Source organism: Danio rerio, chromosome 9 (assembly GCF_049306965.1).
Source record: "Danio rerio strain Tuebingen ecotype United States chromosome 9, GRCz12tu, whole genome shotgun sequence".
Taxonomy (NCBI): domain Eukaryota; kingdom Metazoa; phylum Chordata; class Actinopteri; order Cypriniformes; family Danionidae; genus Danio; species Danio rerio.
In genome coordinates this window covers 14,667,772-14,695,303 of record NC_133184.1, presented here as the reverse complement: position 1 = coordinate 14,695,303, position 27,532 = coordinate 14,667,772, and the positions used below count along the sequence as shown (strand labels likewise).

Genomic DNA, 27,532 nt, shown 5'->3' with positions numbered 1-27,532 from the left:
ACTGGTATGGCCTATGGTGATTTCTTTGGTTGTTACCAACTTTTGGTGAGTTTCAAGTCAACAGCACCTTTTTCCTCCACTGTATGTGGTCTGACAGAACATTATTAGGGAGGCTGTGAGAAAGTGCACCTAAACAAGACGTATAAACATTTCTGTAACAAAACGCATGGATTACAAATGAAATCAAAGCTGCTTTTCTCCTCAGTTATAAGCAGGGTAATATGGGTTTGTTGAGTTCTCACTGAGTTCTCCTGCACAAGCAACGTAGAGTATGTTAAAATAAATGGAAAGAGTCTAAATGAAACTTAAATTTAGATGCATGCTAATGTTTAGATGCATGTTACTGCAAGTTTAAATGCAGGTTAATACTTGGTGATGCAAATGTATAATCTAATTAATTACAGAACTTTGCAATTAATCAGTCTACTTAATCACACATTCAGTTAAATTTAGAAATTACCAGTTATTATTAGCACTATCACCTCACAGCAAGAAGGTGCCTGGTTTGAGTCGCAGCTGGGCCAGTTGGCATTTATTTGTGAAGTTTGCATGTTCTTTTCTTGTTTGTGTGGGTTTCCTCCGGGTGCTTCAGTTTCCCCCACAGTCCAAAAACTTGCATTATATATGTGAATTGGATTAATTAAATTGGCCGAACTGTATGAGTGCATGTGTGAATGTTAGCGAGTATGGGTGTTTTCCAGTACTGGGTTGTGACTAGAAGTGCATCCACTGCGTAAAACATATACTGGACTTGTTGGTGGTTCATTCCGCTGTGGTGACCCCTGATAAATAAGGGACTAAGCCAAAGGAAAATGAATGAATGAATGAGTGATTACCCCAAAAGAAAATAGAATTTCAAGGAATAAACTAATTAGTATTTTGTAGTTAACCAGTTCCACAATTTTTGACTCTTGACACCAAGTTTTTAAATTTATTATTTTGGCAATATGTATTGTCAAGTTATTCTATAACAATGGTTTGTTCTGTAGACTATTGAGAAAAAATTGCTTAAAGGGGCTAATAATTTTGACATTAAAATTGGTTTTGAAAATTTAAAAACTGTTTTTATTCTAGCCGAAATAAAACAAAAGACTTTCTCTAGAAGAAAAATTATTATCAGACATACTGTGAACATTTTTTGCTCTGTTAATCATCATTTGGAAAATATTAAAAAAAGAAAAAATAGTCAAAGAGGGCTAATAATTCTGACTTTAACTGTACATAACTTTAGTATTTGTGATTCTTTTAAGAAACTGACCATTTCAATCACATTACATGCAGTGAAGTAGAAAATGTGTTTATGTGTGCAATGTTTGAACAGAAGACTTCCTTTTTTTCTTTCTTTTTATTGTATTAGGTGCTTGATTTTATTTGTAACGATAAAAAACTAGTCCGTGCATGAGAAGTATGTGTCTGCCTTTTATCATGTGGAATAAAGGTGTTTGCCTTCAATGAATTGATTTAATTTCTACTGCTGGGTAAAGCACTGCAATTTGATTTGTTCATCTGTCTGATTCATTTAGGAATTAAGTTAATCAAGCATATCCAAACCTGTTCCCTTTCGGTCTGTCCTGCAGAGTCGAGCTCTAACCCAAATCATGCAAACAGCAAATCAGCAGCTTAAGAATGACTACAAACTAAGTGTGTTGGAGCTAGTTGACGTTTGTTGTTTCAAATTACTTAATTAAAATGAGCTGAAACAAAAATTAGCTTGTTTTTTGGGGGTTTTATGTTTATATTCAACATTTGGAGTTAATTAAAATAAATATAGGTTAATCAAAATGGATTGATGGCTAGTTGCCATCAAAAAAAATTGGTTAGTATAGTCTTTTCTGCATTAAACATGATAAAAAAAAATTGTATTATTCTTTCTAATTAATTAAATCAAAGTTAATTTGACAGCCCGAAATTAAAGCTAAGATTAAAAGATACCAACAAATACCTAGAGATCAACCTTCTCTCTTATTTCGGGATATTTGACAGCTCTTACAAATAATATCCTATAGTCTATGTCATATGCGTGACAGATGGGGTATATCAAGTTATTACAAAAATGAAATCCCAAATCAAAGAGGAGGAAATTGTGTTTACTGATATACAGGGGCCTCCGTTAATACGGTATCCCGAAGGAGACATCGACACACTGCAGAATGAGCTATTGTGAAGATAATTACAGACGACTGAATATCATTTGTCATCGTTATTCATCAGGTTCAGATATTATATTGTTATTTAATAATTCACTCATATTCTTCTGGTCCACAATGAGTTGACTGAAATTCAGCCGGCTGAAATGATTATGCCTTGATTCAGCATAAATGCGGATGCAGCCGTTTAATTTGATGTGAGTGTTCCAGCAATAGACTTTAATTCTCCCCGTTTGTTCCCTGATCCTGCCATGCTTTCATCTCTCTCATCTCGCCCCCTATTGGTTCTTAGGTGAACTGCACTGGATAATTCCCACCAAAGTTCATATTAGAGGACTCTATAAAGGACTGAATCCTCATCAAAGAAATAACAGCATTAATAACATCACTTGTGCACCTTCATAAACATTGCATGTTATATAATCCCTAGACTAATTAAATTCCGCCCTCGTTTACAGGTTACACTATTAGCGGAGGACCAACACTGCTGGTAAGTAGGTATTTCTCCAGGCTGGTTTTAAATGAATGTGAGCGTATGGAGACGAAAAGGCCTTGTGGGAGTTGGATGGCTTTGTGGATAATGAGAACTACAGTTTCCTCCACCACTATTCTTCTGTATGAACCCCAGGACACCGCTTCAACCTGCAGTGATAATCACGCTGGAGGCGGACACGGCTGACACACAGCAGTAAATAGGGGAATAAAAGTCCGCTCCTGCAGACACCCGGACATAAGATCTACGGCGTTCAGATTTAGGTTTACTGCACCCAGCGCAACTTCTGTACACAAACAGGCAGATCAGAGAGGATAGATGTGATTACTGGATATGTGTATGTGTGTGTGGGCAGTGGGTGAAACGGAGAAGCAGATATAACTCAAAGAGTCTTCTGAACATGGGGACACGCTGATGGGGTGTGTTTGTTCCCGGTAAATAGGCAAAGCTATGTTTCAGCCGAGCCACATTAGAGAGTTGCCTGTGTGTGTGTGTGTGTGTGTGTGTGTGTAGTGCTGATATAATAATTTACTGTTGTTCTGTGCAGAGGTGAGTTTATTGAGGAGATCAGGGAGTGAGGATATGTGTGTGTTTTTGTATGCGTGTGGTTGCTGTACTCATTTAGAGAGACATGAGTAATGAAAGGTTAGGATTTATCTAGTTTGTTTTGGAATAATGCAATCTTTATTAGACTTGGCGTAAGTGGATATTAGTGTTATATTTTAGTTATTTTCACTTTCTTCACCAATGACACTTTCTTTTTATATAAAGTTTACATATTGCTATTGTAGCACAATGGTGAAATTCATCCAACTGTTCACAGGCTGACATGTTTACGCTTGGTAATTTATCCACATTGTGCTTGGACAAAACTTAATACATTACAGTTTCGGTCAGTGATTCTGACCCTTAAAAACCATTTCAAACCGCTTGAAGCATCACTATTGTGATGAAAGGAAGTTCATAGGAATTGTGGAAGAGATCGTGGATACCATATTTGTATCCTGGATGACAAAAGCAGCCTTATTTTGCACTGGGACATTTGTGGGAACACCAAAATATATTTTTCATGTGGATATTTTGTAGATTTTAAACTGTAAATACATCAAAACTGAATTTTATGATATAGATAGATGACTTGATAGATAGATGGGTGGACTGACGAATAGATGGATGAATGGATAGATAAATTGATAGATAGATGGATGGACGGATGGACGGACGGACAGACGGACGGAGGGACAGATAGATAGATAGATAGATAGATAGATAGATAGATAGATAGATAGATAGATAGATAGATAGATAGATAGATAGATAGATAGATAGATAGATAGATAGATAGATAGATAGATAGATAGATAGATAGATAGATGAACTGATGGATGAATTGATAGATGGATGAATGGATTTATTGATTGATCGATATTTTTTTTCACCTTCAAATTCCAGATTTCTAACTGTTGTATCTCAGCTAAACGTTGTTCTATCCTAACAAATCATTTATCAATGGAAAGTGTATTCATTCAGATGATGTATAAATCCCAATTTCCCAAAAAATGACTCTTACGACTTGTTTTGTGGTCCAGGGTCACACTTGCTACTCATCTTAACAAACACTGGTAGCCTTTTGATACTTGTATCCACAGTAAACAGATTTATCTCTGGTTCCACTGTAGATCTGCTTCAGACCAGTGTATCAGCAGTTTTCTTCACTTTGGGTGTTTCTACTTCAGATCTGATGTGGGCAGAGAGTTGATGCCCATTCCAGCTGTGGTACACTATTTAGCCCCAGGGCTTGCTTAGCAAGGGTAATTGGATCTGAGTGTTAATCTGTGCAATACGTCTAGAGCTGTTCACTGTACTGACAGTGAGAAACTCATTCAGGCATCTGACTTTTACAGGAGTGTTTTGGCTGGCTTCAGGCCCAAGTATACTTCTCTTTCCACATTTTGCTGTTTCGCGCACAACCATTTAGTTTACTCAAAGTTTACTCAACCACAGATGAGCATGGATGGATGAATTTGACACATGGGGAGTAACAATTGACTTGTTCTTTCTTGACTTTTATCTTGCATGGTATGTAATTGTTCACAGGCATTTCTGATGCTAAAAACTGAAAGATTTTTGACCTGTGTGGAAGGTGTATGGCTTAGGTATCAGAGTGTCCAAGGGGTCTTAAAAATTATTAAAAGTTGATAAATCAATGTAGAGAAATTTAAGTCCCTTAAAAGAATTAATGCTGTTTTGCAAGGCATTATATGTTATATAATTTGATTATGCAATGTATAGTTGTATGCTAACGTTTGCCTGAAATGAATCTGAATATTAGGATGCTGTGTTGTTTTATGAAATCAATGAAATGCTACTAGATTTGCCATCATGCTTATTTGTTTACTGCAGTAACATCATTGTTTTTGCAGTTCTATAGGCGCCAACCGGCTGAATTAGCTAGATTTAATTGATTTTTAATCAGTGAATAATGTTTTAGTTTTGGAGTAGTTTCTTGCATTATTATTTGGTAAATATACTGTAAGTTAAAATCTCATCAGTGTTTCTGGTTGAAAAGTAATATGTATGTAGAGTCTTAAGAAGGTCTTAAAGGGGATTGAATTTCAGTCTCTAATTCTTGTATGGTTATACTTTAGCCTTTATCAGCAAGCTCCGTCAGACTTTTAAAGCGTTCAAAATGAAGCTGCAGGACTGCTGACTCTTACCAGACAGAGGAATTGTGCAAGTCTAACTCTTAACAGTCTTTTCTGAGCTACCTCTATACCTTAACAATGTGATTGTGAAATATATTAGATTTATATAGACAAATCAGTTCAAACAACAGCTATTTGTATCTAGCATGGCTGAAGAGTCAGCGTTTAGCCATTATGGTTCCATGCTGTGAAACTCCTGATGAGTTCCTTATGGCCTATCTTGAGACAATTAGAACTTTTTAAAGTAAAGCAAACTTTGGAATTTGCTTTACTTGATTATCTTCTTGTTATATTCTTGTGTAATATTATCACATTTTGTACAGGTCAAATAGGGTCATCTTAAGAAAACGTCTTTTGTGATTGGATCATTCTAGGTATTTCCTGACTCAAACAGGCAAATACATTCCTTTAACATTTGATGCTTGCACTCCTTTTTTGAGTATTTCCTTTTATTCAATTATATTTTAAATAATGCAAATTTTGATAATGGTGGATATTGCTATCAAAATCAGTGTTTTTGTTCTTTTCAAGCAGAATAATCTTTAAAAAATTATATATTTATTTATTTATATGATTCTATAATTACTTAAGTTACAAAGTTAAAAGTATTTTTACTTATTTTTACTTGGATACACTTCACTGTAAAGCATTATATGATCAATTAGTCCTTATGTTTTTAGATCATTGTAACTTATTAAACTAAGTTAATCATGTTCTAGCTTAATTGTATAAGTTACGCAAGTTGTTTTAAGTCAGTTTAACATAAGTTCAATGAACTCATGAGGTTAATTTGATTCATCGTAAAAATTTAAGCCAACCAGGATTTTTTTTTACAGTGTGGAAGACAATTGTTTTGATTTTTTTGGAGCCTTTACTTAACTTAATACTTGTTATTTCAATCGTTACAAAAAAACAAAAAATCACCAAGATGTTGGTAAAATTCATAACATTATATCATTAGGTTATAATTTAATGCTATAATGTTAGTCACGCAGTTGTGACTTAAGTTATGACTTAAGTTGTTAAGTTGTCTTATTTGTTTATTTATTTAAGTATTTATTTATTTTAGCTATTTATTTATTTATTTATTTTAGCTATTTATTTATTTGTTGTATGTTTAACTTGATGATTACACCACTTGACAGTTTTGTATTTATTTATTTTCCATATATCTGTGAACCGTTAATGTACTTTCGTTTCCTCAACAACCATTCGTTCCAGACATACATGCATCAGTGGTAGCTGTAAACAAGCAGATGTGTCAGCTTTGGCTGCAGTTTGGCTCAAGTAGGACTTAAGCTCAAATGGCGTAAGAAGATGAAGTAGAGCCACTGCTGGGACCGCAGCGGGGACTTTCCTCCATGTATGGCCGTCAAAAACCTCAGAGCTCTTTCCCGCTCACACACACACACTCAACACTTCCCCCGTGAGGCTGAGTGTGGGGATAACCCCACCAGCCCGCACAGAGGCTCCACTGTTGTGCAGAGATCTCCTCATGCTCAGCCTGGCATTAGCCAGTAAGATGGATGATCACAGGTCTGCTGTGGGTCGAGGTGTGTGTGGACAGCACAGGCCAGGCCTGTCAACACTTCAAAGAGAAGCTGTTATTTCGCCCTGATCCAAGACCAGCCCTCACTATACCCAAACTCTGACCTCATCCCTGATAGGTGACACCACAAGACTGTGTAAAAGAGCAAACCTTTATCAAGCATTGCTGTTGACAGGCCCAAGTCCCCAGGTCAAATAGTCCAGTGTTCTCAAGAGCTGAGAGATGGAGTCTATCAGAGAGATAAGAGATGGTGACCTGTCACTGAGGGCTTCTATAGCCATGTTTCCATCCAAACGTGTGAATTAAACTGGAGTATTGCAAAAATATTTTGCAAATAAAAATAAAACAGGATTTCCATCCAACAAGTCACTGTGCGCCTCAGAAAACAATACGCAGCGAATACATGGTGGCTTTTTTTTTATGAAAACCTTTCATTGAGAGGTTGGTGATAATGACAAGAAGTCCAGTGTTGCAAAAAACAATCGTGCGTTCTACACTTTTCTTTCTCCTCAATTCCCAGAATTAACAGCTCAGGCATGGCGTAGCACATGACTAATCATCTGACTTCAATATAACATGACCTGAAACTGACAAGGCATCAAAGCTAAGAAAAACTTCCCTGTGCTTCCCCAGCTGCCTGCTGTCACAGTGTCGTGCTTGTGCACAGCGTCTGCAGGATGCCTGATAAGGGTAAAGTTTTATTTTGGGATCTGCAGGGTAATGCTGTGTCATTAAAGCCACTGTAGTTAGTGGCGGACTGGGGCCCTCGCTGGTCCCGCGTTGGGTGGATCTGAGAAGATCTGTGCACAAGAACATATCTGAGAGCTTGGGTTCTTCGCTAGCTTTGATGTGCACAGTGTGGTTTATTCTAGCCCTTCTTTCTAAACCAAACCTCCCGCTGTAACTTACTTTCTCATTTTTATATTTCTCAGCACAGGGGGTCTAAATTAAAGGATCCTGGATGAGCCAAAGGGACATTTCTCTCCCCAAGATCTGTTTTCTCTTCTCCTTTTTCTCAGTGACCCACACATCCTACCACAAACTTCTCCTTTTTTGTTCTTGTTAACTGTGTGTGTGTGTGTGTTTATTTTCAACAGTGCATCAGTCAGAAGGAAAGAAAAACAGATGTTTTTAGTTTCTGTCAAACATCTGTCGTCATGGAACGTTTACCATTGGATTGTTCGGTTTCTTGTATTTTTACACAGAGTTTGACCCCCGTACCCTTGTTGATCTTTCCTTGGCTTTCTGTCAGAAACATTTGCATTAATTCAACCTCAGCCACACATTACCATGCACAACGCCTTACCTAATGTATGGCTCAACTCAGCTTTTTTACTTTTCTTCTTAAAGTCAACTGGAGGGCATCAAAACTGCTAGCTCTCTAACATCAATCATGGATCACATGGTCAAACTTAATGGCAGCTTATGCATAATTATCATAATTACAACAGTTTCAGTCTGTTGTTCCCCCTATGTGGTTCAGTGATATAGCATTTTTTCCGGTTTATTCTACAATAGTTTTTTTGTTTTCTGAAACATTTCATTTGCTGTCAAGATCAGTGTTTTTGTTCTTTTCAAACAGATTAACCTTATAAAAACTTTTTTTTTTCATTCATATGATTACATAATTACTTAAGTTACGTAGTTAAAAGTGTATAAAAGTATTTTATTTTACTTAGATGCACAGGGATTATTTGTTTTGATTTTTTTTAGTGCCTTAACTTAATACTTTTTATTTCAATCAATGCAATCAAAGAATATCACCAATATGTTGGTGAAACATAAAATTATATCATTAGGTTATAATTTAATTTTATTATGTCGTCAAGCAGTTTTGACATGTTTATCCTGCAATACTTTGTTTTTGTTTTCTGAAAAGTTTCTTAAGATTTTTAAAGAGTTTTGGTATAGTTGGGCAATTGATAAGTTCCCAAATCTAATTAATTGTTTATTGATATTTCTTTTATTTTTTCAAAAAGTAGTTTTGACCTAAACTTATTCTACAAAACCTTTTTTGTTTGTTTTCTGAAAAGTTTCTTAATATTTTAAAGGGTTTTGGAAAAGTTAGGCAATTAATAAGCTGCCAAATCTAAATAATTGTTAATTAATACTTCTTAATTTTTTTTCACAGTGCTGTGAATATTTGAAAACTTTGATCTAAAAAAGTCGCTTTGTTCATTAATGAGACGCTAAATATTTAAATGAGACTTTAAAAGGACTTTTTAAACCTCATTATTTGTCAGCGTGTAGCCTACATCGTCTACCACCTTGAAGAAACTCTCCAAACCACCTTGTGGTTTCGCACAGCCACGAGCGTTTGACGAGCCCGTGTGGCTGTGGGCGCTTGTGTTTCCCTCGCTCGCCTTTTTATAGCGTAACTGCGGGACTAGTGGCTGGTCTTTAATCAGAGACTGGAGAGGCGGGCCGAGGTGCTGACTGTAATGCGATAGCTGCGCCCGTCCTTAATGCTATTACATCCACATGCTGCTGCCGCGCAAGACTCAGCGCTCAAACGCAGAGACGCGCAGTGCCAAAGAGACAGCGCGCGGAGGATCTCTATCCCAAGACTTCAGTCACGGACCCACTGTACGGAAGACCACATCCGAGCTGCCTTTCTCTGATAGTGTTTCTCATATGCGAGTTATAGAGCGCTTGGTGGTGGATTCTGAGGCGACAAGATCGGGAAAACGCTCCATGTCACTTGGGTTGGAAGGCGAGAGAACGCGCGGCTCACCTCACTCCTCGTTCACTCGCGCGCCGCTGTAGCTCGAGGAAATCAAGCCAAAATATGTTTTCGCTCTGAACTCTGGCTTTTAAAGAGAAAGCGGTTTAGCCTTTTTTGTTTTGTTTGCGTTGCTTTTGTTTAGGATACAACCGGAGATGTTAAACAGCCTGGGTTGAATTTACGCATCCAGCATTTTGAAGCACACCGAGAAATCAAGCGGAAGATATTGTAATCGGACTCAAAGACACAAGTGGATACAACATCAGTGGAGAAGAACATTTACAAAGAACATCACAAGAACTTCAGCTTTTTCCTCTACGCGCGCTGGGTGAACATTCACCCAGGAAAGATGGATTTATTCGCAAAGCTCTGTGGATCTTTACTTGTCTTGTGTGCGGCATTAGTTTATGGACAGGAGGGTAAGTTCTTGTTTTTTTATATTTTCTCTTTTTTTAGTTGTATTTGTCAGTGCAGGTTCGAATTCACGCTTATGTTTTTACGTGACAATGTAGTAGGCATATAAGCTGTGTATTAAATTATTCATAATTATAGGCATTTATATTGAATTTTGACTAGGTATATTTTCGTACCTAACTGTCAGACAAAAAACGCCAAAATGTGCAACATTTAACATTTATTATTAACCCTGGCTGGAAAATGAGGAAGAAGTAAACTAGCAAACTGAAAGGACGAGCCTCTCGTATTCTAGTTCCAGTTTGTTTTAGTGTGATTTTGGTGAAAGCTCATCTCGTGCGCTGGCAGTCTCCTGCCCGCTGGAGGTGACGCGCGCTCGGCATGAGCACCCACAAACGCTACGCTTCATACTGTACTCCACTATGCTTTCCAAACACCAGTTTTGCATTTTAAATAACTATGTAATATGATTTCTTGTTTTGTTTTTAAGAATAGATTTTTTTCTTCAAAAACGCACATATGAACTCCTGAGTAAATTACGCAGTAGATTCCCTCCGCAATACGATTGGGGTCCAAAATTAAGCAACTTGTCACCTAAACCCTCAAACGTATGATATATATATATATATATATATATATATATATATATATATATATATATATATATATATATATATATATATATATATATACCTCCTAATCTACAAAGTCGTAACCCATCATTTACGGTGTTTTTCCAGTCATGGTGTTCTCGTGTCATGGTTACTTAGTCTTGACGACTGTATTTGTGCAGCCGCGGGCACATGAAGCACCTCCAGTGACTATCATGAAGAGGATCAGCGCAGATACAGAATGTAACAAACATTTTGGCCAATGGGCTATATAAATGGTACATACGTTTAAACATAAGCTATAAGTTGATATTTTCATATGTTAATGACCTGGTTTGACATTTTTGCACTAATTGCTGATGATTCTCATTTTGGAAGACAGATTTTCATGCTGAGAGTTTTACTAGCGGGATTTATTATACACTGTCTGACTGATAACTCAATTTTACCAAATATACACTGAGGCATCTATTAACAGAAACAAACTAAGTAACGGTCGCACATGTTCGCAGTTCTGGTGGGAAGCTACGTGTGGCTTTTATAAACGATTTTAAACTTGCGTAAAATAAGTTATTTTTCACGGATTCCCTGTGATTTCTTGTTTCAATTTTAAGAGAAAACTAATGCTAAACAGTTTCAAGGGGACTTTTAAAGGGCCTTTTTATTGTGGTGGTAGTCCACACGTCTTTGTGACAATACGTATGACTAGTTTTATGTTTATCATTATTTCAAACTCATTTTTCTAGAGTCTTTATTATATATCTCAAAAGGAACTACACCCAATAGCTATAAATATGACAATACGAAATAGTTAAACAGCCTTACTAAATATTTTTTAAAGTACTTTTGCTGAGTAGTTATGGAAATAACATGAATAATATAAATTGAGTCATTTCCCGGTCAGAACACATGAGATAACCTACTTAAAGCGGGATTTGTTCACTCAAATATAAATATTGTGTCATCATTTACTGACGCTAATTTTGTTTGAAACTGCCTTCTGTGGAAAACAAAAGGAGGCAAATGGTTTAGGATTGACAGTTTCAGTCACCATTCACTTCTGTTCCATCTTTACTTCAGACAAACAAAGTGAGTGAAGACCTCCAAATGTGTCCCTTTGTGTTCCACTGAAAATCCCGAAGGGGTATAAACATAGACACAAGTGTCATTTTGGGGAACACTGTTTCATTTAAGCTTTGTTCTTAAACTTTTTTGTCTCTTTTGACATATTTTTCCACAAGTAAAGTCCTTTTGGACTAGCATTTGCTTAATTTTTCAACCAAATGTCGATGGAAGTACTGCCAGACTCAACAGATCTGTGTTGGGATCTGCACCTGATCCAAGAGAGAGCTCTCCACGGGGGTCTTTCTAAAAGCCCAGCTATCTCTCCAACACAACAACAGTGCCTTAATTAGTCCTGTTAAGCTTCAGACGGTCTGAATCAGACGCATGAATGCTTTTGAGAGCGGGAGAATGGCTTAGCCATCTACTGCTGGGACAGGAAGCCCTACTGAAGTGAGCTGGACTCAGCAGCTGATGAAGCACACGCTAGACGATAGGGGGGCTCAAGCCTCTTGTTCTAGTGCGGACAGAATGTAATAAGACAGAGCGCCGGAGCTCTAAGTGTCTCATCACTGCTATTAAATATCAGCTATTCATCAGCAGATGCTCGCTCAGTGAAAATGAGAAACCTTATTGACTTCTGCCAGTCAGCTGCTGATATTTTCCAGCTCCTCTCCCGTGGCGGCGGTTATGGCTGTCGAGCAGTGTGTGGTGGTAACATGCAGATGCGTGTAAATCTACATGTTTGAGCCTGAGAAACGCTGTGTCCGGATGCTTTTCCATATTTTCTTGGTGTGCCTACTGGTTCAAGTGCAAAAGAGCGTGCTGTTGGCAAAGCCTTGGCCACCTGTGCCTGGAGGGAACGCTACGATTGATTACCTGCTTGTGCAGCTGTGCAGACACACCTGACCACCTGCAGATCCTCAACGCGCTCCAGAGAAACTATAGCTAGCGCGGCAAACTCCACGGGTAGCTGCTTTGGAAGCGAGACTGCCGCGTGTCGTGCCGAATTTCCGAGGGAATATGAGAGCAATTCTCTCCTGGCGCTGGTTGTTTTCCGTGGCGTACAGAGTGAATGGGATCTCTTTAAAGTTTCATCGGATCCCTGCTAAGCCCATTTGTCATGTTCGTTTTCTGCTGTTCAGTGGCTTTGAGCTTATTTCATTTTCCATATGCACATCTTTGGTTTTCTAGCCGATTGGTTCTGAGTTTCACTTTTGAGTTGTTTATCCAGCTCTTAATTTGAGTCACCTGCTTGTAGTCTCACTCTCTCTCTCTCTTTCTCTCTTTCTCTCTCTCTCTCTCTCTCTCTCTCTCTCTGTATGTGTGTGTGTAGCGTTAGGTTTCTTCCAGCAGCACCTCCTCTGAGCCCTCTTAGACTATTGATACTGATGAAAGGCAGATGTGGACTTCTGGCAACTTCTGTTGTTCCACAGTCCTCAGAGTTTGATATCAGATTAACAGATGAGTTCAGGGAGATGCATTCCATGTCTGTTCTCTTCAGATTGTGTGTATCTGAGTGCAGATTGGGATGAAACAAGATTCTGATAGAGTTTTCTATAGAACCGGAGAGTTTAAGCAGGAACCAAAGTTTCAGTCTGAGCGATGGGACAATTAGTATCTCGAAAGTTCTTGCGATGTATTGTCTATTTGAACTGGTAAATGCTCTTAATCTCCAACAACAACTGCTATTATGTAAATCACTGCAGTTTGTTGTCATGTCTGCTCACCGCACTGTTTTCTTCTCTTTTCCGTCTCGTGTAATGGGTAATATTAGCACTCCCTCAGCAGAAAATGGGCTTGTAAATCAGCTTAAAGAAGGTCAGATATTTGTATTCACGCCAGCAAATGTGCCGGCATTCGTTCACTCACTCTCGTGTGGCAGGCTTTGGAAAAGTGCTGAAACAGTGCTATCGGGATGAAATTCAAAACAAGCAAGAAACCCATAAATAATGCAGCTCCATTCTCATTCCTCCACCCACCTGCTCAGCACCGTTTACAGTTACTTATGGCCCTGGAGCGTGGGGGCCGACGGCAGGCCTACCCACCGGCAGCATCCTCAATCCTGCAGGAAGTGAGGCGGGGAGAGACGACTCGTATCTGAACAGAGGAGAGGAGCGGGCCTGTGCGAATTGACAAAGTACCGACACCGGAAGCTCTGACAGGATGAGATCTGTGGCTGTTGTTGTGTGTACTCAGCAGAAGACCCAGCTGACTGGGGTTGTGTTGAACAGTGAGCATCCATGTGCTGAGTCTTACGCTTTGTGAGGATAGACAATACTATTGATTTGACCTAAAATCAAAGCAATTGATTTGTTTGATTTTGCCAATCGAAGGAGCTCTATTAGAAGATTTGGTTTCTATTGAACACCGTGACAGTTTGATGTAGTGTGGGATGTAACTCACAAGGTTTTTACTTAGACATTTGTTGTTGCAATTGATGCAGTTCAGTTGCCAGCGCTTGCAGTAATTGTTGTGACCTCTAATAAGGCAGTTGACTTATTACACTGATTGATTTATACTGACACCTAGTGGTGTGGATGTAGTATTCGCAATGTTTAAGTCCATGTTGTTTTCGTTATTCTTACTTTCTATGTAATTTTTTAAAAATTATTTTAACTGTCTTATCAAACAACACGTCTCTGTTTGCTTCCACTGCTCAAAAGTTAAGCCAATACATCCCAGGTATGGCCACTGATAGCTTTAGAATGATAATGATCATCAGGGATTGGTTGTGTTTGCCTTCATGAAACCACCTCTTCCATAAAGAAAATAAATAAATAAATGGGATGTGAGCCAAACTCCAAAATCTTATTTCACTTTGGTAATCATGCTAATTACCAGAGTTGGGTGTAACACGATTCACAGTAACACAATACTGTATTCTAATTACATTTTTGAGGAATGCAGTAATGTAATTAATTACTTTTTAAATGTGTGTAATTTGATTACAGTTTCTAAAATCAATGTAATTGCGTTACTTGCGTTACAATTAAAGTTTTTATAAGAAAAAATACCTTTCAATCACGTTTTTTACTGCAACGTCAGTTAATAAGCATGTGCTTTTCAATTGCTGAAGAACGCGAGCTGAAATGTCGAGAGCGGTTGCTTCTTCTTCAAGTGGAAATACAGACATTACTTTGATTTTATTGTGCGTAACAACAAAAATATTGTTGTGAAATGTATTTAATGTCCTGACTTTAAAAAACTTTCAACGTCAATGTGAATAGTCTTTAAGGAGTACAACGGCACCCAAAAACATGGCGGCCCAACTCTGCCAAAACAGGCTAAATTAGGTTTTTGTGCATGAACAAGAGTGAAGGGATCTTCTGCATGTGAAGAGAAGCATAGATGCTTGAGGCAGTTCACATATCTTTTATGTGCGCGCATATCGGGAGCGCATATTGCATGCGCATATGGGGTATATATGGAGTGTGCTCGCATTTTCCAGGAGCCCTAGTTGAAAACTGCGAGTCTCGCAACAAAAACTGACTGATCAGCTTCATGCTTTGTATGAAATATACACATTTCGGTAGACTAACTACTGTAGACGAACACAGAACACCCAAACACTGCAGTGTTTTTTCATAGAATGGATGTCAATGGTTTCAGGTATCTAGTTTTCTAGTCTTCTTTTGTTAAAAAAAAAAAAAAAAAAAAAAAAAACAGGCTTGGAACAAGTGAATGATGAGAGAAGTTTTGGTTGAACTCTAAGTCTTTTGAATATGTCAAGCTGCTGTGATCAACCCATTGTAATGCTTTTCATTGAATATTAAAAGATCTGGGATTTATTTGGTATTTTTAAAGGTAGATTTTATATGTTTTAAAAGTAACTTCAAAGTAAAGTAATTAGTAATGATTACTTTTTACATTAAGTAATCTGTAATGTAATCAGACTACAAATTTCCAGTAGTAATCAATAATTTGTAATCTATTTCTACCAGAAAGACGGATAAACGTTTTACTATTTTATTGAGAAAGTGTAAAACATTGCTATTTCAGTTTCTGTCCTTTGTGTGTAGTCCTTTGGCATAAGCCCCATCAATGATGCGGGTCTCATGAAGACCTGACAAATACTGCCCGAAGATGAAGGCAGGGCCCAACCTGGTGGTGATGGGGGGGATGAAGGGAACTTCACCTATGAACAGCAAAATAAATTGTTTAGACAGCTTATTTATATAGCTCGCTTGATTATTATTGGCTGAATTGATATTATGAAGAATGACATAGAATTAGTCTTCCTGGTAGAACCTTCGCTGAAGCTTTCATTACTTTTTAAAGTAATTTACCCAACACTGCTTCTCATGCTTACAAATGTATGACTCTGGTTTCAAAATGATCTTCATCATCATTCTAAAGCTATTAGCGGCCAAACCTGGGATGTTTTGGTTTCATTTTTGAGCAGTGGAAGCAAACGGAGACATTTTTGTATTTACAGTCTATTTTCTGGGTAACCTGCATTTCCATTCCCCAACATATAACTTTCAGTTGTATTTGGTGCATAGCAAATCATTCACAAGAATGGCAAATGCATCTAAAGTCCCCCCATACACAAACCGGATGTTTACTGTGGCCCATTCGCCAGGGCTGTGTACTGCTGTGATAGCATGTGGCAGAGCCTGTAGATGGATAGACTCTTTTAGCAGTACAGACACAATAATTCATGAGGCCACCACACACACAGCAACACAACACTACTGCAGTATCTGTCGCTCTCTCTGAATGGAGCGGAAATGAATCTCTGCACTGTCAGACCGGTTCTGTTGAGAACCAATGCTCAGGGAGGAAGAACACCTCCTAATGAGAGCCGTCAGCCTGTCGACCCTCCTCTTATTTCTGCATACACAAACGAATCGACCCTGAACATATGAGAAAGTGATGATGCTGGGATTGTTCAGGCACAGCCAAGAGTGCATTTGGTGCAAAATATACTTCTTTTTGAAATTGACTACTAAGTAAGATTTCCTGAATGACTATAGTTAACCTGTTTTAGCCTAACCCAGTTCGGATGAGATCTGTGTACATTGGTGTGGTGTTGAAAAACAGCTGGATGAAGTGCAACAGAATGGAACTGAACTCAAGAGCCCTGAGATGTGTTTTTAAAACGTGGGTTATTTTTAGCTTGACATGCTGTCTTGAGTGTCTTGTTGTGGGACACTTAGAAACTGCTTGAGATCTGATGCAAGCAAAGAACACAACAATCTGCATGTGTGTGTCTGTGTAGCAATGTCGGAGGGAATTTAATGTTTAACTCTTTGCACATCTTTGGCATCACTTTTCAGTCATGATAACACAATGTTTCCAATTAATGGGGTTTCAGTGTAACCAATGTTTTTGCATTTGTTGTAAATACTAGGGGTTTCAAACCTAGTTCCTGGAGGGCTTCAACCCTGAATAGTGTAATTGCAATCCTGCTTCAACATACTTACCTGTAGCCGCAGATCTGCACAGTTTAGTTCCAACCCAAGTTAAACCCACCTGATCAAACTAATTGAGTCCTTCAATCTTGTTTAAAAGCTACAGGTTCTGAAATCCGCTTGTTAAGTCATGACGTGTCATTTGAATTGAGAAAATATTCATTTATGACCACTTTTAGTCCTATCACGCATTAAAGTGGATGTTATATAAAACCATTGTGTACACATTGTACACATGTACACAATTTATAAAAAATTAATCACTTTCTAGCTGTCGGAAATTAGGCATGGATATTTTGCGATCGTGATTTTCGAAAAGTATTACATCACTTTGTAAATGTTTATTATTAACATTTGATGAGCCTCCTCATACAGTTTAATAAAATGATTGGACCTGGAAGCCGCTTCGTGTGATGTCACACTTAACAAGTAGATAGTACAGAAACCCAAGATACAAAAGCACACCAAGAAGCAACAGGAAATAAACTGTTAGCTAATTATAGCAACAAACATATAACAACAGTATTTAAATCAAACACGGCCTTGCCTGACCAAATTTTTAAAATTTATCCACTGTCACTTTAGGAGTGTTGATGGTCTTGATCTGCTCAATCAGTGCATTAACGATGTGCTCAATCCAATCAATACAATTTAAACCAAAGTCAATCTTTTTATTGTTACTGTTTTATCATACAAACCCACTGACTGGGAAAAAGTTAAGGACTATACAGAGTTATAGAAAATACAGATTTTTTATCCTAAAAACTATTCCAGTAAAAGCACAGAACACCAGTAACTGTCAAAAATGTCATTTACAAATACATCAACATCGCATAAAATAATGTTAGCATCACCATTTTATATATTAAACAGGTAATAACGGGTAATAAACAATTCAATAAAATTAATCTTTATTAATTTGTCAAAGTTATAAATGGTACAAATTATTTTGCCTGAATGTTTTAAAAGCCTCAAACAGTCACATACCTCAAAAAACAATTGTGAAATGATCGATTTTAATTCAGACTCAACATTGCATGTACTCAAGATGTGCCTATTGCAAATGATTGCATTGCGATATCGATGCTGAAAAGATATATTGTGCAGGTCTAAAATAAATACTCACTATTTACTCATCCTCAAGTGGTTCCAAACCCAAAAGTAAATATTTTTTTTAAATGTAGATACCTGTAGTCATTGATGTGAAAAGTAGAAAAAACATATACTAAGATAACAATGCCAGAAAGTTTAACCTGGTGCCATAAAATCAATCTGCTGCATTTGATGCTAATGCTGCATCTTTAATACAATGTAATCAACCCAAGAGTTGCAATCCAATCCAATAGAAAAAAAAATCAAAAGGCTGAAACTATAAGCTACAATTTTTAGCTTCAGTAGGTTATGGATAACATATGGTAGTTCTAATGGTTTAAAACAATTAATTAGATTTTGGAAATCACCATGCGACCCTCCCTTTAATGTCTCACCACCCCCACTTTGGGAACCACTAATCTATACCACTGTTTTGAGGTGATCTACACTACACTAATTGGTCCCAACACAAATTGATTAAGTTAACTTAATTGTTTTTGCAAGTTTAAGGTGATTGAACAAAAAAGTTAATAATTGTGTCGTTTTAACTAATTGTACTTTAAAATCTACACGCATTATCAAATCTGTGCATTAACGATGTGCTCAAGCCAATCAATTCAATTTTCAACAAAATTTTTTTTTTTGATTTTTTTTATGTTACTTTTTATGATACACATCCACTGAATGGGAAAAAGTTATAAAGTCTACAGAGATTGTTTTATCCTAAAAACTGTTTTAGTAAAACCACAGCACACAAGAAACTGTCAAACACGACATACACAAATACATCAACAACACAAATTACTATTAACTCACCCTCAAGTGGTTCCAAACACAAAAAGTAAATAATTTAAAAAACTTTAGATACCTGTAACCATTGACACCCATAGCTGGAAAAACAAATACTATGAAAGTCAACCATAGTAGGAAAAACAAATACTATGGAAGTTAACCATAGTAGGAAAAACAAATACTATGAAAGTCAACCAATGTAGGAAAAACAAATACTATAGAAGTTAACAATAGTAGGAAAAACAAATACTATGGACGTTAACCATAGTAGGAAAAACAAATACTATGGACGTTAACCGTAGTAGGAAAAACAAATACTATGGACGTTAACCGTAGTAGGAAAAACAAATACTATGAAAGTCAACCATAGTAGGAAAAACAAATACTATGGAAGTTAACCATAGTAGGAAAAACAAATACTATGGAAGTCAATGGTTATAGTTTGCCAACATTGTTTAAAATAACTTATTTTGTTTTTTAACAGAAAAAGGAAATTAAAAAAATGTGATCAGTTTTTATTCTAAAACTATAATCACACTTTTTCCTGTGGTCATGTTTTCTGTTGTGAGTTCTGTATAAAAAGCGAAAGATGACTGGGCTTTAAGTCCAGTCCATCATGTTAAGTACAGTCTAACACCTCTCTTGTCATCATAGCGTTCCAAAAACTCTGAATTTGAAATTCTGTTATGTTGCGAACACCTCATGTCGTCGCCCTGTTCAATATTTGACAAGTCACTGTGTTAGAGCAAAGGTGAGTGCTCTGCTCTGTTTCAGAATTAGGATGCATTTTGTCTGGTTTACTTGCAGTGTGCTTTGCATGTGGAGTAAATCCGCAAGGTATGAAGAGGTCGCATCCCACCACATCCATCTTGTTTTCTGACGGTGAGAAAAGTCGGTGACTGAGTGTGAGAGATCAAGTGTGCAATACAGATGAGTTGTAATTGTTCACAGAAAGCGCTGTGGAAACCAGCCACAGACCTCAAACTGTCAATCAAAGCTTTCACTTCCTCTGAACTCCTTCCCAGCGTCCCCACTGGGCCGCTATGTGTGACGCTACAACATCAGCTCTGTGCATGTCGGTTGCGGTGTATTTGTTGTGAATTTCAAGTAACGGCAGCAAAATGCGTGCCTGTGTCCGTTCCTGCCTGGCCACTGCTGGCGTACAGTAACAGATGAGCAGGACCACACACAATCCGGCACCACAGGATTGATTCATCAAGCTTTGGGTGATTGTGCTTTCATCTACAAGCAATTGTTGTTCCTTTGGTTTGCTAAGATCTGAAAAGTTCTGATGAAAGTCATGAAAGTTCCTGAAAGCAAAGAAGGTCAAGGTGCTCCAAGATTGGCCTGCCCAGTCACCAGACTTCAACATTATTGAGCATGTCTGGGGTAAGATGAAGGAGAAGGCATTAAAGATGAATCCAAAGAATCTTGATGAACTCTGGGAGTCCAGCAAGAATGCTTTCTTTGCCATTCCAGATGTCTTTTTTAATAAGTGATTTGAGTCATTGCAGAGATGTATGGATGCAGCTGTTCAAAATCATGAGAGTCATACACAATATTAATTATTTTTCCACTGCATTATGACTTTATATTCTATATTGTACATTTTTTCTGTTAAATAACAAGACTTTTGTTTAGGCAAAGTCAAACCTTACTGTCCTAATTAAATAAATAAAAAGCAAGACATGATCATATTTTATGTTGGTAAAATAAGCGTAAGTAAAATAAGTAAAATAGAGGCCTTTGCCTTTCATATAAGCCACTTCTGATACCAAATGATCAACTAGAAGTCAAGTTATTTGTTGTTCTCAAAATTTGGATAGGCAAGAAGACTTCTGTCAGATAGTGTACATCTCTAATCCTACCTAAACCCAACTTCTACTTTACTGACTATTAATAAACAGCTAATTAGTAGTATATTAAGTTAGTAGTGTTAGTTAACGGTTTGTTAATACCCTTAATTGTGACCTAAACTAACGTGTTACCAATATATTTTAAATGAATAAGCTGTTGAATGCATTCTAATTGGCTGATTGACATACTGAGGTGTGCGGGTATTGTCTGATAAATATAAAAATTAAAGTAGTTCCAGGCAGGTAATGGCTAAATTACAGTATAAGTAACTATCCGTACACACAGCAGTGGTTTAAAGACAAAAAAAAAAAAATTTCATTGACGTCAAATGTGGTGAAATAGTACATATAGACAATGACTTTAGTTGTAGTAACCATAGTTTAAGCAGAATAATTGACTCCAGTCCAGGCATGGGACGATAACCAGTTTCAAGGTATACCACGGTTTAAAAAAGTAAAGGTTTTAAAACTGGCAAAATTTTCTGTTATACGGCATATTATATGGCATTTGTAAGGTTTCGTTTTAAGTTTTTAGGACAAAAGAAATCCAGAGATGTCGTTTTAAATTGCAATAAAATCCATGTTTTTGAAACTAATGAAGACAGCAGAAGTCTGAATGATTCATTTGAAATATTTAGCCTGACATGTTTACTGCTCCAAAATATTTAAAAGTTTCTCAAAATAAAATATATTATGATCAAAAGGGAAAAAAAAGGTTTTGTTTTTTACCCAGACATTTAAAAAGTGTATATTTTAAAGCAGTAATCACAATAACGTGATGTTTTTATCAGGGGTTAACATACTGTCTGAATCTTATACCAGCCCATGCCTATACCAGTTCATTGATTTATTCGAAAAGAATTAATACCCCATCATTATTTATTAATTACATAAACTATTTTTCCCATTTTTTTCTCCATCTAATAAAATAACATAATTGGACCCTTCAAACTATAATTTCCTGGACAAAAACATTCTTCAACACACTGTACCTTTTTGGGCTACTTCTCGAAGCTCAGTTAAATCATTCAGTGCCTGTGCGCGTTAAAACATTCATACGCCGCCTCTCCTCGAACATGTGTGTTCATTGCACGCCGACATTGTACCGTGCTAGCAGAGGTTAAACAGCTGTGCCTCAATACTACGATCAGAGCAATAATAAATGAGCGCCATATCAATTATTTGAGCTGTGGGAGCCGAGGGCTTGTTCGGGAAGAGAATGGTAAACACAGACAGGGGAGAAAGAGCGAATGAGTGCACTATCTATGCGCTTTCCACTCAGAAAGGCGTCTTTGTGGCCGTTCTCCGCACCAATGGGTTGACCTTTGACCTCATGCAGACACACTTCCTGTCACTAAATAGTTAGTTCTTTGTCATCGAGTGTTTTTTTACTCTTTATTGTGGAGATACTGGTGAAGCTTGTGTCTTAATGTTTGCAGATTGCTTGATAGTGATGCGGTTGTATGGTAGATGACAGCTGGGACAGGCACATTTGACACTAGAGACAGGAGATTCTTTGATTTTCCAGCTTGTGTTGATTTGTGCTGAACGTTGGGACACAGAATTGAGGCTTTTAGTTGTCAAGTCGTGACTGCTTCACTTATTGACTTGCAGAGGTCAGCTATTTCCTTTGAGTCGCTCAGAATCATTTGTGTCATATTGATTAATTTGTACCGAATCACTTCAGTCAGTTTGAAAAATGACCGTCCAAATGAACTGGTTTGAAGTTAAAATGTAATTAAGTTTGCACAGATTCAAGCAGTCAAACTTTTTTTCACAGTGCTGGCGAATCACGTATTTCACATTTTATCTCCACAGAACCGTGTGGTGGGAGTTTTGATGCCAGTGATGCAGGGTACATCACTACACCTGGTTACCCGCTGGAGTACCCGCCTCACCAGAATTGCAGATGGGTGATCACAGCGCCCGAACCATCCCAGCGGATCGTCTTAAACTTCAACCCACACTTTGAGCTGGAAAAGCTTGACTGCAGGTCAGTTGATTAAATGTTTATTGTCATTGTGTTTATTCTAGGTCAGTAGTGGTAATATTTACTGATTTACTGACGGTTTCATTTTTAGAATTGTGATCGATGAACATAAAACCAGTCATAAATCATTTAAATAAAAAAATAATTATACATTTACATAAAAAATTAAATATATAAGCAACTAATTGATTTATACTTTGTTATGCTCTGACAATATTTATTTGTAAATAAACAAACCATTGTTATACAATAACTTGCCTAACTACCCTAACTTGCCTAGTTAACCTAATTAACCCAGTTAAGCCTTTTTGTCACTTAAATGTCACTTTAAGCTGTATAGAAGTGTCTTGAAAAATATCTAGTCAACTATTATGTACTGTCATCATTGCAAAGATAAAATAAATCAGTTATTGGAAATGAGTTATTAAAACGATTATGTTCAGAAATATGTTGAAAAAATGTTCTCTTAGTTAAACAGAAATTAGGGAAAAAATAAGTATTCTAATAATTCTAATAGTTCTGACTTAAACTATATATACTGTATATTGCATTACATATTAAATATCACATAATTTAACATACTATAACATTTCTCATAAAAATGAGATAACATTGTCATAACATTCTTAAATATTTTACAGCTCTAAAAGAAAGTATATCAAAGCAAAAAGTGTTGCATTTCTTTCAATTCATCTTCTTCTCTCTTTCTGTTTTTTTTTATTAAGAGACTTCTATTAAGTGTGCTGCTTAATGTGAGCCATATCTGTAGTGATTTCTTTTAAAAACAAAATGAGTTGATGTGAAAAAGACTTCTGATGTTTCTTGCCTAGTGATTATCGGAGCCTTCCTGCGATGCCCCGCTGAGCCTGGCTCTCGTCGACATTACACAGTCTCTTCACTTTAATTAAATACCCAATAAACAAAGCTTTGACACACATTTCTGGAAATCATGAAATGTGCAGGCTGGAGCTCGCAGCGTGTGCTTCACCGGCAGCTGTGTCCACTCCTCCCTCTATTGGACGACAGCAGAAATACACGCAGTCGTGGTCTGGATTATGAGAGTACACAGAGCTCAAGTTGTGTTCTTTCGCAGTCTGGGCGGATTTGTTTTAAATCATAAAGTGCGACGAATTTGAGGGGAATTAGCAAGACTTTGACATTCACGAGTCTTGTTTTACAAACCCTTCTCGGCAGAGCCATAAAGCCTGTCAAAACCTGCCAGCTGCCTCACTCTTCTCACTCAATGCTGCCCCTTTGTCCTTTTGGCATTTATTACCATTTTGGCTCTATTAATTATACATAGAAGTGTTTTTAAAGAGAGATTTGCGGGAACGGCTTCTGACATTCCTTTGTTGAAATTGGAGCATTAATTTTTCACAAGCTTTTGTTGAAAGTGTCTTCTCCGAGCACTTCCAGTGAGCAAGAGATCAAAAGACGGAGACAGGAAAGTCTGATTTGTGTTTCATTCCAGCGCTTTGCTTACCCCTCGGTGGTTTGGGGTAGTACTGTTGTTATTTTCGTCTCTGTTTTTTTGTTGTTTCTCCCTCCACCCCACTGTGATTGACAGAAGATGCGGCACGTTCCATTACATCACACATCCTATTCCGTTCTTTCCTCCCGCTGGGGATTTCGTTGAGCGTCCATTAGTAAACAGAACTCCATATTGAATCAGACACGTTGCCACTTTTGGAAAAGAGGAAAGTGGACAGTTTTCCAGTAGTTCTCAGGTTAACACATCCAGATCTAAGACTTAAAACAGATGTGTCTTTTTATCTAACCTTCTGTCTTCACTTTCTTCTTCTGCTGCTGCTGAGCTACAAATGTTCTGACTAGACTTTAACGTCTTTTGAAGATATTTAAAGAGCATTGTTTGTCTTTGCTTAACTTGCTGTCATGTTGTGAGTGGCGAGCTTATTTCTTTGTGGGGCTGCTTGGGTGTTTTGATTTGGTTAATTACTGATTAATGGATTTTTAATCTAAGAAAGTTAAAGTTTAATGACTTTTAAAATATAAAACTGATACATTTTAAATATGTTTATCTGTCAATTCCACATTTAACATTACTGAAAGTGTGTTATATAGAGAAATTCATATTTGATGCTCTTTACAGTACTCTTGATACTATTGAACTTGGTATTATGGTATTTTATTATTATATACTGTGTGTATATGTTGTTGATTAGATATATTACTCATATCATTCATTCATTTATTCATTCATTTTCTTAAATCCGTGGTTACCACAGGAGAATGAAATGCCTGCTTATCCAGCAGATGTTGAACGCAGTGGATGCCCTTCCAGCTGCAACCCATCTCTGGGAAACATCCATACACACTCAGTCACACTCATACACTACGGCCAATTTAGCCTACCCAAATTACCTGTACCGCATGTCTTTACATTGTGGGAGAAACCGGAGCACCCTCAGGAAACCCAAAAGGACGCATGAAGAACATGCAAACTTTACACAGAAATGCCAACTGAACCAGCCGAGGCTGACCCACTCCGTTACCATTACACATATCTAATATATTTATTATTTACAAATAAATATAAATGAACAATAATAAAAAAAAGATTATGAATGATCAGTTTGTACATTTTTTATTTATTTAAAATATAATTTTATATATTCAATATTATTTTAAATGATTTTATTATAATTATATTATTATTAAATATAATTAATATTATTTTAAATATAACATTTTTGAAATGCTTTATTATTATTATTATAAATATTATTATTATTATTATTATTATTATTATTATTATTATCTGTATCGTAATAGTTATTAGGTTATATACTGTTTTTAAATATATTATATATTTTATATACTTCTTTTACAAGTATTATATACTATTTAATATATAATTTATGTTTAAATATATTACACATATCTAATGTTTATTATTTACAATTAAATGTAAATGTAAATAAACAATATAAAATATTTAAAAAGTTATAATTATTATTTGTATTATTTAAAAAAAAAAAAAAAAAAAAAAAATATATATATATATATATATATATATATATATATATATATATATATATATATATATATATATATATATATATATATAATATTATTTAAACAATTTTATAATAATAATAGAATTATTAAAATAATAAAATAATTAAAAATACTTAGTTAAATCATTTATTAATTATAAATAATATATATGATTATGCTATTATTAAAAATTACTATTATTATTTTAAATATTATTTTTTTGTATTCTGTATATAAATACTTTATTATTCTTATTCTTCTTATTATTCTTTTTATAATTGTTATTATAAATGGCGGCGTTAAGGTGCAGGGGGTAGCGTGGGTTTCTTCCGGGTTATCCAGTTTTCCCCATATTCCCCCCATGAGTAAATTAATGTATGGGTGTTTCCCAGTGATGGGTTGCAACTGGAAGGGCTTTCACTGTGTAAAACATATGCTGGATAAGTTGGTGGTTCATTCCGCTGTGGCAACCCCAAATTAACAAAGGGTCTAAGCCAAAAAGAAAATGAATGGATTATATACTATAAATTATTATTATTATTATTATTATTATTATTAGTAGTAGTAGTAGTAGTAGTATTATCAGTATTATAATAATCATTAGGTTAAATACTTATGTTTTTAAACATATATAATATAATTTATACACTTAATGTTAAGTGCTATTTTAATTTGACGCCATCCTGACCCGGATTTCTATCTTTATATCTCTCTCTGAAGCGTCTCTGTGAGCATTTAAAGCACATAAAGGTTAAGTATGATTATTTACAGCCTGTAGTGCCCAAGTCTGATGTAAGCTACTGTTACGCCTGATCTGTAGGCCTCATAAATGCACAAATTATATATCAGCCTCTTCTGTTTATCACAAAGCCAGACTCTTCTTGGCTAAAATCAACACTCTTGCTCTCATGTTTCTTTAAACTCCCTGACTTGTTCCCTGCCGTTTTTCTAGCAATTATTGTTTTTGTCCCCTGGCCAGACAGATGAATTAAGGACAAAGTTGGGAGTATCGAGTTCTGTTGGCGTTCCAACTCAATTGCAATTGTTAATGCCTAGTAAACACGATCACTTCTTTAATAAACAAGTGGTTTATCCATTAACATGTTTAAACACAAATATCTGTTGATTCTCTGGATTCACACTAAAGAGTTGTTGCAACAATCTCTCTGTGAAGTGAACGGATCCTTTAGTTGTGTTGTCGAGATTTAAGCAGACGAAGTTAAACAGTTGTGCATTTACCTGGATGAAATACACTTGAGTAAAAGTACAGATTCCAAAATAAAATCTTACTCTAGTAAAATGAGAAAGTTCTCATTTTTCATTTTACTTGAGTCAGAGTACACAAATACTTGATTTTTAATGTACTTAAGTATTAAAATAGCTTATTGACGAATGTTAATTTTGGAAAATTGTATTACCAAAACGTGTCATACTGATTATTCATTATGATTATTTATGTGCAAAATGTTATACAATACAGCATATACAAGCATATAGTATCTAGCAAATACACTAGTTTATTACAAAAACTAAATGTGCACAACATATATCCATATATAAATAATATATATTATATAAATATAAACATACAATAGGACTATAAAAAGACATGCGATTTAAAAAAAAAATGTGTTAACATATACATAAGAATTAATTTACAC

At 36.2% G+C, this 27,532-nt stretch overlaps 1 protein-coding gene across 3 annotated transcripts in view; it reads left to right on the top strand.

Moving 5' to 3' along the window:
- Positions 1 to 9,361: 9,361 nt before the first annotated feature.
- Positions 9,362 to 27,532, top strand: part of nrp2b (neuropilin 2b) — a 138,011-nt gene continuing 119,840 nt past the window's right edge. For 2 of the 3 annotated variants that reach the window (XR_012384922.1, XM_017357663.4), the window contains exons 1-2: positions 9,362 to 10,038; positions 22,682 to 22,856. Coding sequence is in view for 2 of the 3 variants with exons in the window: in XM_017357663.4 (XP_017213152.2) it covers positions 9,969 to 10,038; positions 22,682 to 22,856 (245 nt within the window). In the remaining variant the exon portion in view is untranslated. 3 annotated transcript variants of the gene reach the window in all.